This window comes from Biomphalaria glabrata, chromosome 4 (genome assembly GCF_947242115.1).
Source record: "Biomphalaria glabrata chromosome 4, xgBioGlab47.1, whole genome shotgun sequence".
Taxonomy (NCBI): domain Eukaryota; kingdom Metazoa; phylum Mollusca; class Gastropoda; family Planorbidae; genus Biomphalaria; species Biomphalaria glabrata.
The window spans coordinates 27,482,099-27,497,233 of NC_074714.1; the positions used below are offsets into that span (position 1 = coordinate 27,482,099).

The 15,135-nt window shown below is 36.0% G+C and overlaps 1 protein-coding gene across 4 annotated transcripts in view; it reads left to right on the plus strand.

The window, feature by feature from the left end:
• LOC106079467 (uncharacterized) overlaps positions 1-15,135 on the plus strand; it is a 176,073-nt gene that overhangs the window by 18,840 nt on the left and 142,098 nt on the right. For all 4 annotated transcript variants that reach the window (XM_056025484.1, XM_056025482.1, XM_056025481.1 and 1 more), the window contains 2 exons: positions 10,714-10,810; positions 14,383-14,482. In XM_056025484.1, the coding sequence (XP_055881459.1) occupies positions 10,714-10,810; positions 14,383-14,482 (197 nt within the window). The remainder of the gene's footprint in view (positions 1-10,713; positions 10,811-14,382; positions 14,483-15,135) is intronic.

Genomic DNA, 15,135 nt, shown 5'->3' on the forward strand with positions numbered 1-15,135 from the left:
AGAAGGCTGGTCTGGTACCTGGAGAGAAATAAAGTGATCTCAAACTACCAGTGCGGATTCCGGCAGGGGCGGATAACAACTGACCACCTGGTAAGGCTGGAAGCTTATATTAGAAATGCATTACTCAGAAGAGAACATCTAGTAGCTGTATTCTTCGATATAGAAAAGGCCTATGACACAACCTGAAAACATGGCATTCTATGTGACCTGGAGCTAATGAGGCTTAAGGGACACCTTCCCCGCTTCGTGGGGAATTCCTGAAGGACCGAAAATTTCAGGTTCGAGTGGGCAACTCCGCTTCTGACACTTATGACCAGGAAATGGGTATACCCAAGGGCAGCATTCTGTCAGTCACCCTGAGCTTGATTTTAATGATTTAACTGTATAGAATTTAGCCCTTGTTATGTAGAGAGAGAGAGTAGTCCTTAAGGGACTGCAGGCACGACATGGCCTAAATTGTGCCGATGTGCCTAAAATCAAAATCAAATCAAATCAAATCCTTAAAAATGGGAATTCGGGGTCTATGAGATGTGCTCGGGGGTCTACGATAAAGAATCTCAATTCAGCATGTCGTGACTTTAATTTTGACAATTGAAATTTTTTCATCCACACATTTATGATTTGTACGAAATCCTTAAAATTTTTATCCTGATGATTAAATTAAATATTGTTTAATTTAATTTGATAACTATATTTAAATAGTGTAGTTTTGTCTAGTTATAAATTTTACAAATAGAAATGTAGACTGTATAGCGTTAAGTATTTAAAATTGAACTTCATTACTTCCTTGTCAAAAAAGCCAGTGTTAATGTGCCATTTTTTAATGATGTTATGAAACCAATTAAGCTGGATAATTTGAGATGATGCCACCCTGATAAAAAGATAAAAGTTTGCAAAACTTTCAAACACTCAAAGATAAAGTTCAGAATACACCGACAAAATCTGTCTTTGACCTGATATTGAGAAGATGAAGATTATAGTAAAATACTGAAAACCTCACACGATATTGATTTTTACCAGCCGTTGAAGAAATTGCAAAAACTCTTACACAAACTTATATCATTAAAAGAATTGCATGTTTGGGTTTTATGGCCGGTATCTTGTTTTGGGACTCTTGATGAAGAATGCAATTTTAAAGACATGGTCGGCATTCTCTGGTGACACTCCAAAAGGGCTAATTTTAATGGTCCTAATTTTAAGCTTCTGGAACATATATTTTCTCATTATAATATGTACGGTTCTGATGTGAACAATTATAGGTGGTCCTATGGGATAGTTTATAATAGGTTTCATCTTTCTTGTATATCGAATGAGAGCTTGTCCATTTATTGTTTTTACAATTTACTATTAGTTTCTTCATTTCTTCCTGATAGAGTGCTATGTTCAAGTGTGTATTTGTTTTCTCACATTTGGCAAGTGTGTCAACCTTCTATTTTCTTCCATTTCAACATTGGAGAACAGTGTTCTTGCTGTTGTTGTGCTTTACAAGGTCACATAATATGTTTTGTACAAAATCTTTTGGATGTTCCTTCAGATTATGTGGATAATTACATCCAATCCCAAATCTCCCGACGGGAGATGCGAGCAGGCAAGTTGACAACCGAACGTCAGTCCAGGCGTCATGAGTTGTTTTATTTAGGAAGCATCAGAGTTTATCAAGCCTTGAAGAACTATTTTTATATTAGTCACGAAATAAATTTAACTGTTTGGTGAACTTGGCTGATTGGCTAGCATAGTAGCTGTTAGATCCAGTGCTCATATTTCTTCTCTGTGGTGGTCATAGAGCTCATTAGTTACAATGAACTTAATTTTTGAATTATTTTTTCTCCATTTGGCCCTTATGAGTATTTCAGCTCCTCCGTTTGTGGTGGCTTTCTGAGAACCATCCATGCAAACTCTGACTCTTTGGTTGTTAAGGCGATGGATTTGTAGAAGAGTTCACTAATTTTTTTATCTCTGTTGGAATAAAGTCAAATATTTCTTTCTTCTTATGTAAGTCTTTGCAAACGAAATATTTCTGCAATCAACATATTTCTCTATAAAGCTGGCGGAATCAACCTTGTCTGGTAATGAGTTTTTAATCCAAATTATCATAGCTCAAGAAATCCACGAAAAACTGCTCTTTGTGAAAACTTTTAACATAATACTTTAGACACATTAATCTTTAATGTTTTGAAGAACTACTTTATAAAACAACAAATCCATATCTGAAAAAAAAAATAATCTCCGTAGTAACGGATGGTGAGCTTGCAAGCCTTTAGAAACAAATGTTTCCAATTGTATGCTGTACGTGTTAACTATTAAATAATGGGTTGATATTTGAATTTTGTGAATCAATTTATTAAAAATAGATTCAACTTAAAATGGAGTTTTAAATTACCTTTTCACTCCTCGTGTTACTGGTTAGATATTTTAAACAAAATGTGTAATTTGAAATTAATGAATTTTCAAAAATTCAATATAACTTAAGCAGGGGGGTCTACGGAAAACCAGAAAACATGGCAAGGGATATACGAGACAAAAAAGTTTGGGAACCACTGTTCTACATCTATAATTTCTAGGTCTAGTTTAGAATGTTTGTTGTTTTACAAGTTTCGGATGTTCCTTCAGAGATGAAGACCTCCCTCAGGACGACGGGGGATGAGAGCGGGCAGGGGTTTAACCTAGGGCACCATCAATAAATCCAAACGACAGTCCAGCGCGCAAACCGCACGACCAGGAAGCCATGATTTAGACTAGATCAAGGTCTATAATTTCAATTTCTAGACTTAAAGTGTAGATTTTTATTTCCAAATGTCTAGATCAATATTACTCTATTCCTCTGATGGCTCTCTACGTAAAGTGTTTGTTATGAACAATATTTCTTCTTTAACATACCAAACCAGAATACTCCGTCTTTGAGCAGAATTTAGTGATTTTTGAAATATATTTTCGAGAAGTATATGGTCATTCTGAACAATTACTGTTCTGTTATACGCATATTGGTTTAAACTTTCTAAGACCATGACAACTGTCAACCTGTACCCACATATATTTATTAATAATACAACTACTCCACTTGTCAGAATAAAATATTCTCATTATAAATCCATTATAGGAATAATAATCCTTATTTCTTTTAAAGACAATGGCTTCGATTCCGAAGATAAAGGATGAGTCCAGTGTTTCACATGGCTACTCAAACCCACTTGTGACCTACATATTTTTAAGCCTCTCATGCAGACAAAACTGTTTTCCGCCAACGTTCTAATTGAATTTTCTTTCGTCTTCTTTGCCTGTCTTCAATAGGGTTTGATAATGATTATATGACATTAGTTAGGCCAGGTTCACATCTAACTTCACTTTCACTTTAACCTATCCCTAGGTCTGCTGGACCGTTGGGGCACCATATAAGATCTGTCAACCTTCTTTCTCCAATCTTCTCTGTCATTTGCCTTTGATAGAATTTCATTTTGATATTCTTTCTGAAAATATTGAAACCTACCTTTTTACCTGCCTGGGTGGACCACTTCGGCCTTCGGGGGCCGATTTTAAGTTTGTGTTTCCTCACAAACTGTTTTGTAACCTTGTTAAGCAAAATTTCTTTCTTTTCCCCTAAAATAGGAAAAGGCTGCGTGAATGCGTGTTTATTTCTACAAAATTCTTGAAAGAAAATGAAATCACTATTTTTTCGGTGCGATACTATTAATATCTTTATGAAGACGTGTGTGTGTGTGTGGAGAAAATTAATCTACTATATATTTGCAAGTTACCACTGACTCATTGTTGAATAGATTTCTGAAACTGTCGTACTGATTCGCATGAAACATGTTTCTTTTACCTCCTAGACTCTTCTTTGAATTGGTTTTGACAGTTTCGCAACCTGACCAACACAAATAGCAAAAAATCTCAAACTTTCTTTCGAACCTTTGCATTTTATTGACGGGATTTCCCCACAAGGCTGCTTTCCATCTATAAACTATAAATAGAAGTAGCACAAAATAGGACTTCCTGTATATTTTTTTTCCCTAAGAAATAATGTTTTAAATTGCCTTACGCCACTTCCGCTTCCCTTTAGACGCTGACTAAATAAAATAAAAACCAATCCTAATAGCATCAAAAAGATAGCTCAAGATAGCTATTGTCATTTCGGTACATTATAAAGGGGTTCAAAGAAAACGATTACAATGAATAAAACCAAATTGATATTTCTTTTGATTTAGAGAACACAATACCAAAATAAATGTAGAGTTGGGAAGAGGAATGTAGCATTTAATTGGGGCCTTCGGATAATGCATTTTTTTTCTCTTAACCTGAAACGTAGGCTATAAAGAAATATTTGGAGTGTCTAATACCGAACATTTCTTGCTTTAAGATTAAAGTATGAAAACAAAAGGAAAACTAACCAAAGGTGCTATATACAGAATTCAAAAGCTGAACGGAAACTTGCTGAATAGTGTAGATCAATCGGAGGATGCTTCAAAGTTAAAATTTGTCATTGTAATAAAATGGGTCCCAAGGGTGAAGCGGTTGTGTGCGTTATTATATGTAAGTCACTGTGTGTGTGGGCGGGGGAGGTCATCAATTCTATTATAGATTGAATTGACAAGAACAGTCATAGAGTGTACGAGGGACTAACTTTTTTGTTGTGGGCGGAGGAGGTGGAGCAAATATGTCAAAAGTGACACTAAAATTCACGGGCCCAAAGTAAGTGTATGTCTCGGGGTGCACTATGAAGCGGGTCTTTTCAAATCAAGTCAAAAGTCCATTTCGGAGAAATTACGATGCACAGTTTAACAAAAAATGGGGGTTCCAGATAGGGAAGAGAGTGAGGGACGGAAAGAGAGCGCGGTTCGTAACATTGTATTGTAACAGTTGTATGGGCTACAAATTATGTTTTGGAATGTCGCCCGTTTATTAAAATAAAACACAAAAAGCCTGGGATAAAGTCTGTGTGTACTGCTAATACAATAGACCACAAATGTATCAAATGTAAAGTCTGTAGAATCTGATAATAAGAACTAGATCTAGGTCTACATGAATCTAGAATTAAACAAGGTTACAAAAGACAGTTTGTGTGGAAACACAAACTCAAAATCGGCCCCCGAAGTGGTCCACCCAGGCAGGCTTCAATATTTTCAGAAAGAACATCCGAATGAAATTATATCAAAGACAAATGAGAGATAAGAATGGAGAAAGAAGGTTAACAGATCTTGTGTAGTGCCCCAACAGTCCACCACATCAAAGGATAGGTGAAAGTGAATGTAAAGTTAGATGTGAACCTGGCCTAACTAGTTCCACTTTCAGACCTTGTGGTCTATAGGGCAGATGACGTAAAGTTCATCTGTTTTTGTGGCCTACGGTTAACGAGTGTGTCATGTAGCCAGCACAACGACCAACCGCCTTTACTTTTCCCCAACTAATGTCAGGTACCCATTAGAGCTGAGTGGACTCAGAGGCGCCCAAAGATTCCAAAAGTTAAAAATCCCAGTCTTCACCAGGATTCGAACACGGGACCCCAGGTTCGGAAGCCAAGCGCTTTACCGCTCAGCCACCGCGCCTCCCCTGGCCTGACTGCTGTCTTATAATTGATCTAATTTTTTGAAAAGGCTCAATCTCTTATTCAAATTCTCAACAAAAAAATTTTAAAAAAAATTCCACAATATAAAAAAGGTGTAGGAAAATGAAATTTATAAGATTAATATTCGTTTTAAATTAGGTCTAACTTATAATGCATACTAATTAGCTTTTTCTCTTTAAAAAATTCTTGCATAACTGATTTTAAAAATTAGATTTTTCGCTATCAGGAAAAAAAAAGTAGCCGTTGCATCAGAACTTTGAATGGTTTAAAATATTGTGATGTCGGATTTTCAATATCTTTTCTAGTTTACGAGATCTAAACGGGACGGAGGGACAGACGGTCAGACGGACAGACGGACAGACATTTCACACAAAACTAATAGCGTCTTTTCCCCTTTCGGGGGCCGCTAAAAATCTAGAAAATTGTGCGAGTGTCTATAAAAGAATGTGTTTTGTGGATTTTTTTTATGTGTGTAATGAAATAGACTTTTTTTGTGTGTATGGCGTCTGTTTGTGTGTACAAAGTATGTCGACGGTGTGTAACGCTTGTGATCGCATTTAAAAACATTTCAATAATACATATGTACAACTTTCTTGCTAAGAGATTTACGTTGTCACACTGGCGGATCAGGGTGAGCGGAAGGGGCGATCGCCCCCCCCCCCCCAACTCGGTCGACTTCCCCCCCCCTCTTTCGGGCTGACGAATTTTAGTCAAGAAATCACACAATTTGTATACGAATTTATTAGTTATGTTAATAATATATACTAATTATTTATATTTCAACCTAGTTTTAGATTATTTCGCCCCCCTTTTAGTATGTTTGCCGATTTGGGGGGATGGGTAGGTGGCGACGGCATCAATCCCGCCGCACCACCATAAACTTTCGAGTGGGGGCTGGTCCAATTTATTTGTAGAAATCACAGCTTGTTAACAGAATCAATTAAATATCTATATAGTTAAAAACTTGTTATTGGTATTTTAACGGATCTTTATATTGTTACGAATCTCACTATCCAGGCTCTCTGCAAACTGCACCATACACCACCAACTTAAAGAACTTGACAACTCAGGGCTCCAAAGTAACGTAACACTTTAATAGTTGAATAAATAACAGCCAATACTGTACAATTGGCAGCACGTACACTGTACAAATATCTCTCCTGTTAATAGCCGTACCGCCGTATCAACTCTTGCACTGGCCTCTCCGTCTCGTTCCGGGCTTGCACTGGGTTCAACAGTTCAGGACTGACTTCACACACTAGGCTCGTTGTGTCGGACTCGATCACAGACCAAGATCAAGACGCCGTTCGTCTCAACTGTACTTGATAGTACTCCGCACTGAACCGTCGTAATGCTCCGTACAGAACCACACCGCTGAACTGTGCTGTAGTCGACCGTGTTCTGAACGCTTGTCGTGAACCTCCTTTCTGAACCGTTTTGACTGCGTCACCTCCGCTCTTATATAGGGTCCCTACTGGCCTTCTCGAACCGGACAGAACGCCGCTCGACGTTTCTAGGTGGTCAGATGACTACAACTCTCGTGACTCCCCTGAGCTCTGTTCACGTCGGCGATCCTTCCCGAACTCTCTTGTTGACACTCGTCTCGGCCGATCGTCGTAACTCGTCACGGTTGACCGCTCGTCTAGCGCTGGCCTGGGGCGATTTGCGTCGGCTGACTACACACACACCACTACCCCCATTTGTGCCACCACCAGGTTTATAACAATATTATGTCGTTCCCGTTAGCCGACTAGGTGAGGGGGGGGGGACGAATACATTTACTGCCCTTCCCACCTAAACCATTTGAGTGGGGGGGGCGGTCCTACTTTTATTTAGTAATCATAGCAAGAAAACGCTTTTGGCGTCGGGGCCTCTCCCTGGACCTCACTGGGGATCTTTCAGCGCCTCAACATGGCTTTTGTGTGTGTGTGTGTGTGTTTCGCTTAAGGCTGAGAAACACTGCTTTTTTGGGGTTAGATTATATATATCTACTTAATAAAGTAGAAAGTAAGGCGTATGTATGTATGTATGTGACGAATAGAAATCAAAACCGTTTGACCAATCTTGATAAAACTTCGCAGAAATGTTCCTTGGGTACTAACTTAGACCGTAGTGTGTATGTATTGTAGCCCTAAAACAAACTTAAGACCCTCAAAAAAATTTAAAGACCAAAGCTATTACAGCTATTACACTCCAAAGTTCTGGATCCGCTAGTGCGTTGTCACGAATCGATACTGTGATTCTTTCTAGAATCGAGGGTCAGGTCAAAGAAGTCGCAGTGTTAATAATAATTAAGCATAGAAACAGGTCAGGAAAAATAGCTGCATCCGTCATCTTCTGAAAGGAGAAAGATTAGAGAAATATTTTGGACGGAAGTTTCCATGACTCTAGAAAAGACGATTTTAAAAAAGGTATTAATTGGGGAGAAGTGAGTTAATCGAGGTTCTAGCCGGTCCTTGAGCTTCTCAAGTCTTAAAGTTGTAACGAATCCATAAGTAATTTAAGTATCTATCTATCTATCTATATAATTCTATTAATGTTTAAAGAGTTTGGAAAGATCACTCTTTTATTTCTGCAAGTCGCACGGACTAGAGTTACCCCACGTAATTTTAGAGGCGAAAAAAAAAGAGGTGGGGGGGAGAATAAGTAGTATTCAACCGTCACTAAATAGCAGGGCCGGACTTAACCATTGTGACCAAGAAGTCATGGGAAGAGAACAAGTAATCTATCCTGTATTCACCCGTCACTAAATAGCAGGGCCGGACTTAACCATTGTGGGGCCCAATGTGAAACGGATTTCGCGGGGCCAGGTTTGGATAGGGATACGGATAATAAGTGAAAATTAAGAGTTTGTATTAGAAAATATATTCGTCTTTGCATTTTATTAATTCTTTACTACGCACAGAATTACTACAGAATTACTACACGAGCTTTGCGTGTAGCGAAGTCATACAGTATATTATAAGAATTATGTTTCCTACATAGATCACGCTCAATAGCAAGAATTACCAAATGTTTCAATCTATCTACGAGAATTGTTGACCTCAAGTAATTCTTTATTAGTTTGATGCGCGAGAAGCTTCTTTCACTAGATTCCACAATTACGGATATTGCATAATGTTGTTTTTTTATCGCGCGTAGAATAGGCGTTTTCCATATTGAAACACATTTCAAAATGACAGTTTTGTCTATATATTTCAGGAGATTTGTATGAATTTTTAATAATTTCCGGATATTTCCAGGACTTTTTCGTATATTTTGCAATTTCAGGAGATTCCCAGGAGCTCCTGCTAAATCAGGCGGCCGCGGAAAATCTCTTAAAAGTTATAAAATGGTTTAATTTTATAATTTATACACCTATAATTAGCGCTGTCCTATGAATGATATATTTCTGCATTATTTCAGCGTTTCTCAAGGCACAATGGGACAAACAGGAAACAAATAAAATAAGACAATTAAATGGTTAATCCAAAACATCTATGATGAAAAGTTACACTAAAAAACATTCTTTGACTTGAATATTGTCTGCTATACATTTGTATTCTCTTTTTTATTTACATTTGCATTATTTTTTTGTAAATGTGATGTTTTTCTTACTGAGTATACGATGTACAATAATATTAGAATCCCTTGGACGGAACAAAGAAAAGTAAATTAAAAACATATCCGGCATTAAATACCCTTTCTACTGAAATTTTAGCCTGTTTGCCTCTTACGAAATTTCATGCTTAGAGATAATTAGTTGGTTACTATTAAAGAAATCTTTGCACAGCGAATAGTCTGGACAAAAAATAAAATATAGTGTCATCATAGTTTCACTATGAACAAAACTTTGATTGCTATAGCAGTCAATGGTATCGTTGAATCTGTGAGTTTGGTTTTGGTGTTCGCACATAATCCTGTTGGTAAATTTAAGTCTGGACTCTGTAATAGCTTACGGTTTGGTAGCTGGTGTGGATATATACTAGGATACATTTTGGTAGCTGGTGCGGATATCTACTAGGGTACAATTTGGTAGCTCGTGCGGATATGTAATAGGGTACATTTTGGTAGCTGGTGTGTATATCTACTAGGGTACATTTTGGTAGCTCGTGCGGATATGTAATAGGGTACATTTTGGTTACTGGTGAGTATATCTACTAGGGTACATTTTGGTTACTCGTGTGTATATCTACTAGGGTACATTTTGGTAGCTGGTGTGTATATCTACTAGAGTACATTTTGGTAGCTGGTGTGGATATCTACTAAGGTACATTTTGGTAGCTCGTGCGGATATGTAATAGGGTACATTTTGGTTACTGGTATGTATATCTACTAGGGTACATTTTGGTAGCTGGTGTGTATATCTACTAGGGTACATTTTGGTAGCTGGTGTGGATATCTACTAGGGTACATTTTGGTAGCTCGTGCGGATATGTAATAGGGTACATTTTGGTTACTGGTGTGTATATCTACTAGGGTACATTTTGGTAGCTCGTGCGGATATGTAATAGGGTACATTTTGGTTACTGGTATGTATATCTACTAGGGTACATTTTGGTAGCTGGTGTGTATATCTACTAGGATACATTTTGGTTACTGGTGTGGATATCTACTAGGGTACATTTTGGTTACTGGTGCGGATATCTACTAGGGTACATTTTGGTTACTGGTGTGGATATCTACTAGGGTACATTTTGGTTACTGGTGTGGATATCTACTAGGGTACATTTTGGTAGCTCGTGCGGATATGTAATAGGATACATTTTGGTTACTGGTGTGGATATCTACTAGGGTACATTTTGGTCGCTGGTGTGGATATCTACTAGGGTACATTTTGGTCGCTGGTGCGGATATCTACTAGGGTACATTTTGGTTACTGGTGTGGATATCTACTAGGGTACATTTTGGTAGCTCGTGCGGATATGTAATAGGGTACATTTTGGTTACTGGTGTGGATATCTACTAGGGTACATTTTGGTCGCTGTTGCGGATATCTACTAGGGTACATTTTGGTAGCGGTTGTGGATAAATTCTAGGGTAGATAATTGTAGCTGGTGCGGATGTCAAGGCTCTTGAGCTATGAGTATGGCACCAGTTTTCCACTAGACTCAAGGTATAGATATGAAATGAATTCAAGAACTCTTTCCTTCTAACTCTTTGTTTTCTTTTAGGGTTTGCCTTTTCCTCCACCTCACCCCCCATTCATTGCTGATGTTTGCACTGTTATAGGATGTACTGAACTAGATATATTCAATATAGCTCAAACGTGTAAGTATATTTTTAGATACATATTTATTTGTTACAAGTAGATTATAGACAAGGCATACACACATATTTTTCTATCTATCTATCTGTCTGTCTGTCTATCCAGTATCCATCAATGTATCCATCCATTCATCTATTATTATTTTCTATATTATTGTTATTAATTTGATGGATAGTCACAACATGAATGAGTTCAACTAGTTCAGATTTCAAGAGCACTTCGTAGAATGTCGTTACGTCGAGAGACAGAGAAACTGGGACCAACAGCAGTAGACTAATGAACATTACTATTAAAGATCGAGTAGACTGCTTACAATAAACGAAGCAGTCGATTGTATTCTCCTTACTTAGGATATAGTGACAAGTCTTTTACTTAGGATATAGTGACAAGTCTTTTACTTAGGATATAGTAACAAGTCTTTTACTTAGAATATAGTGACAAGTCTTTTACTTAGGATATAGTGACAAGTCTTTTACTGAGGATATAGTAACAAGTCTTTTACTTAGAATATAGTGACAAGTCTTTTACTTAGGATATAGTGACAAGTCTTTTCCTTATGATATAGTGACAAGTCTTTTACTTAGGATATAGTGACAAGTCTTTTCCTTAGGATATAGTGACAAGTCTTTTACTTAGGATATAGTGACAAGTCTTTTCCTTAGGATATAGTGACAAGTCTTTTACTTAGGATATAGTGACAAGTCTTTTCCTTAGGATATAGTGACAAGTCTTTTACTTAGGATATAGTGACAAGTCTTTTACTTAGGATATAGTGACAAGTCTTTTCCTTATGATATAGTGACAAGTCTTTTACTTAGGATATAGTGACAAGTCTTTTCCTTATGATATAGTGACAAGTCTTTTACTTAGGATATAGTGACAAGTCTTTTCCTAATGATATAATGACAAGTCTTTTCCTTAGGATATAGTGACAAGTCTTTTACTTAGGATATAGTGACAAGTCTTTTACTTAGGATATAGTGACAAGTCTTTTCCTTATGATATAGTGACAAGTCTTTTACTTAGGATATAGTGACAAGTCTTTTATTTAGGATATAGTGACAAGTCTTTTACTTAGGATATAGTGACAAGTCTTTTACTTAGGATATAGTGACAAGTCTTTTCCTTATGATATAGTGACAAGTCTTTTACTTAGGATATAGTGACAAGTCTTTTCCTTAGGATATAGTGACAAGTCTTTTACTTAGGATATAGTGACAAGTCTTTTACTTAGGATATAGTGACAAGTCTTTTACTTAGGATATAGTGACAAGTCTTTTACTTAGGATATAGTGACAAGTCTTTTACTTAGGATATAGTGACAAGTCTTTTACTTAGGATATAGTGACAAGTCTTTTACTTAGGATATAGTGACAAGTCTTTTCCTTATGATATAGTGACAAGTCTTTTACTTAGGATATAGTGACAAGTCTTTTCCTTATGATATAGTGACAAGTCTTTTACTTAGGATATAGTGACAAGTCTTTTACTTAGGATATAGTGACAAGTCTTTTACTTAGGATATAGTGACAAGTCTTTTACTTAGGATATAGTGACAAGTCTTTTACTTAGGATATAGTGACAAGTCTTTTCCTTAGGATATAGTGACAAGTCTTTTACTTAGGATATAGTGACAAGTCTTTTACTTAGGATATAGTGACAAGTCTTTTACTTAGGATATAGTGACAAGTCTTTTACTTAGGATATAGTGACAAGTCTTTTCCTTAGAATATAGTGACAAGTCTTTTACTTAGGATATAGTGACAAGTCTTTTACTTAGGATATAGTGACAAGTCTTTTCCTTAGGATATAGTGACAAGTCTTTTACTTAGGATATAGTGACAAGTCTTTTCCTTAGGATATAGTGACAAGTCTTTTACTTAGGATATAGTGACAAGTCTTTTCCTTAGGATATAGTGACAAGTCTTTTACTTAGGATATAGTGACAAGTCTTTTACTTAGGATATAGTGACAAGTCTTTTACTTAGGATATAGTGACAAGTCTTTTCCTTAGGATATAGTGACAAGTCTTTTACTTAGGATATAGTGACAAGTCTTTTACTTAGGATATAGTGACAAGTCTTTTACTTAGGATATAGTGACAAGTCTTTTCCTTAGGATATAGTGACAAGTCTTTTACTTAGGATATAGTGACAAGTCTTTTCCTTAGGATATAGTGACAAGTCTTTTCCTTAGGATATAGTGACAAGTCTTTTACTTAGGATATAGTGACAAGTCTTTTACTTAGGACACAATTTCATGGGATCCTTTTTTTTTTGCTAACACGAGTGTTAGTGCACCTTTCTTCTTTTTTTTCCTTTTGATACACGTAGAGATGATTCTTTTTCTTTTGATACACGTAGAGATGATTCTTTTTCTTTTGATACACGTAGAGATGATTCTTTTTCTTTTGATACACGTAGAGATGATTCTTTTTCTTTTGATACACGTAGAGATGATTCTTTTTCTTTTGATACACGTAGAGATGATTCTTTTTCTTTTGATACACGTAGAGATGATTCTTTTTCTTTTGATACACGTAGAGATGATTCTTTTTCTTTTGATACACGTAGAGATGATTCTTTTTCTTTTGATACACGTAGAGATGATTTTTTTTCTTTTGATACACGTAGAGATGATTCTTTTTCTTTTGATACACGTAGAGATGATTCTTTTTTATTTGATACACGTAGAAATGATTCTTTTTCTTTTGATACACCTAGAAATGATTCTTTTTCTTTTGATACACTTAGAGATGATTCTTTTTCTTTTGATACACGTAGAGATGATTCTTTTTCTTTTGATACACGTAGAGATGATTCTTTTTCTTTTGATACACTTAGAGATGATTTTCTTTTCTTTTGATACACGTAGAGATGATTATTTTTCTTTTGATACACGTAGAGATGATTCTTTTTCTTTTGATACACGTAGAGATGATTCTTTTTTATTTAATACACGTAGAAATGATTCTTTTTTATTTAATACACGTAGAAATGATTCTTTTTCTTTTGATACACCTAGAAATGATTCTTTTTCTTTTGATACACTTAGAGATGATTCTTTTTCTTTTGATACACGTAGAAATGATTATTTTTCTTTTGATACACTTTGATTAGATGCTATCTCTTACTTCTGACACCAGTGTTAATAAGGTCCTGCTTTGGGTTGTAGCTCCAGCTTGTCTAATTTACCCTTAAAAGCAGATTACTTAACCTTCACAAAAATATCGATTAATGCTGAAAAGCTTCTTTAAAAACAACACCTTCGCTTTACTTTCATGAGCAAATATTGACTGCTAGAGAACTATATAAAAATAGAAATGTCCAGGATGTCAAATATTTTGATATAAAAACTGTTCTTGACTCTCAAATGATTCTGTCTCTTTGGTACTATCTCGTACATCAATCATGCTACAAAGTTTAACCCGACACTAGACATACGCTTAACCTCCAATATTTAAATAAAAAGAATAATAATAAGAAATAAAATAAAGGTTTTAAAAATTAAAATAATTTAAAAAAAATATAATTATGTCAATTTTCTTATGTCCTCAACGACTTTTGCTGACCAGTTTTAAATCAGGAATCATGGCTTGGAAACTACACTGTAGCGCTAGTCAAATGTCAAGGTCAACTACATATACGAGACAATGCAGGTGCTATCATTACTTTGTAAGTACATCATTCAACCATTTTGGTCGCCAAATGTTATTTACACATTCTTCTCTTCCCACCATCACGCCCATTTCCAACACCATTATTTACAATCATTAGTAGTAGTGTAGTTGTCTTTAAACTGATAATATAATCTGCACACCACAAGAGTAGTAGAAATGTAAGGACTTTAGACAGAAGTAAAACGAATGTCTTGAGACAAGACGACCAAAGTCTGCAGGCAAAGCAAATGTTCAATGAGTAGTACATAGGACAAGGTCAAAACTATTGGCAGTTGACCTTTCTGAAACCAAAAAAAAACATTTTAAAATACTTTAATACAAAGCGTATATGAAGAGTAATTGCGATAATTGGAGACAATTAGTCATGTTACTAAGTTTGTAATGGGTCAAGACTAACAATAATAAATCTGTGCAATTAAAAATAGCTTTACCAATTGTTTGTATTTTTTAAAAATATTTCATGCTTTTAGCTTTCTCAGTACGCCATGAACCTATCACTTGTCCTAACCAGTTGGAAAGGGGTAGGGGAGAAAGTCGGCGTATTTGGGTGATGCTTTGTTAAAGTGCATTTATAAAAAAGAGGTGAACGACCTGAATTCGAACTCTAGGTATAAAGTCTCCTCAGCCCCCCCCCCACCCAAGCCATTG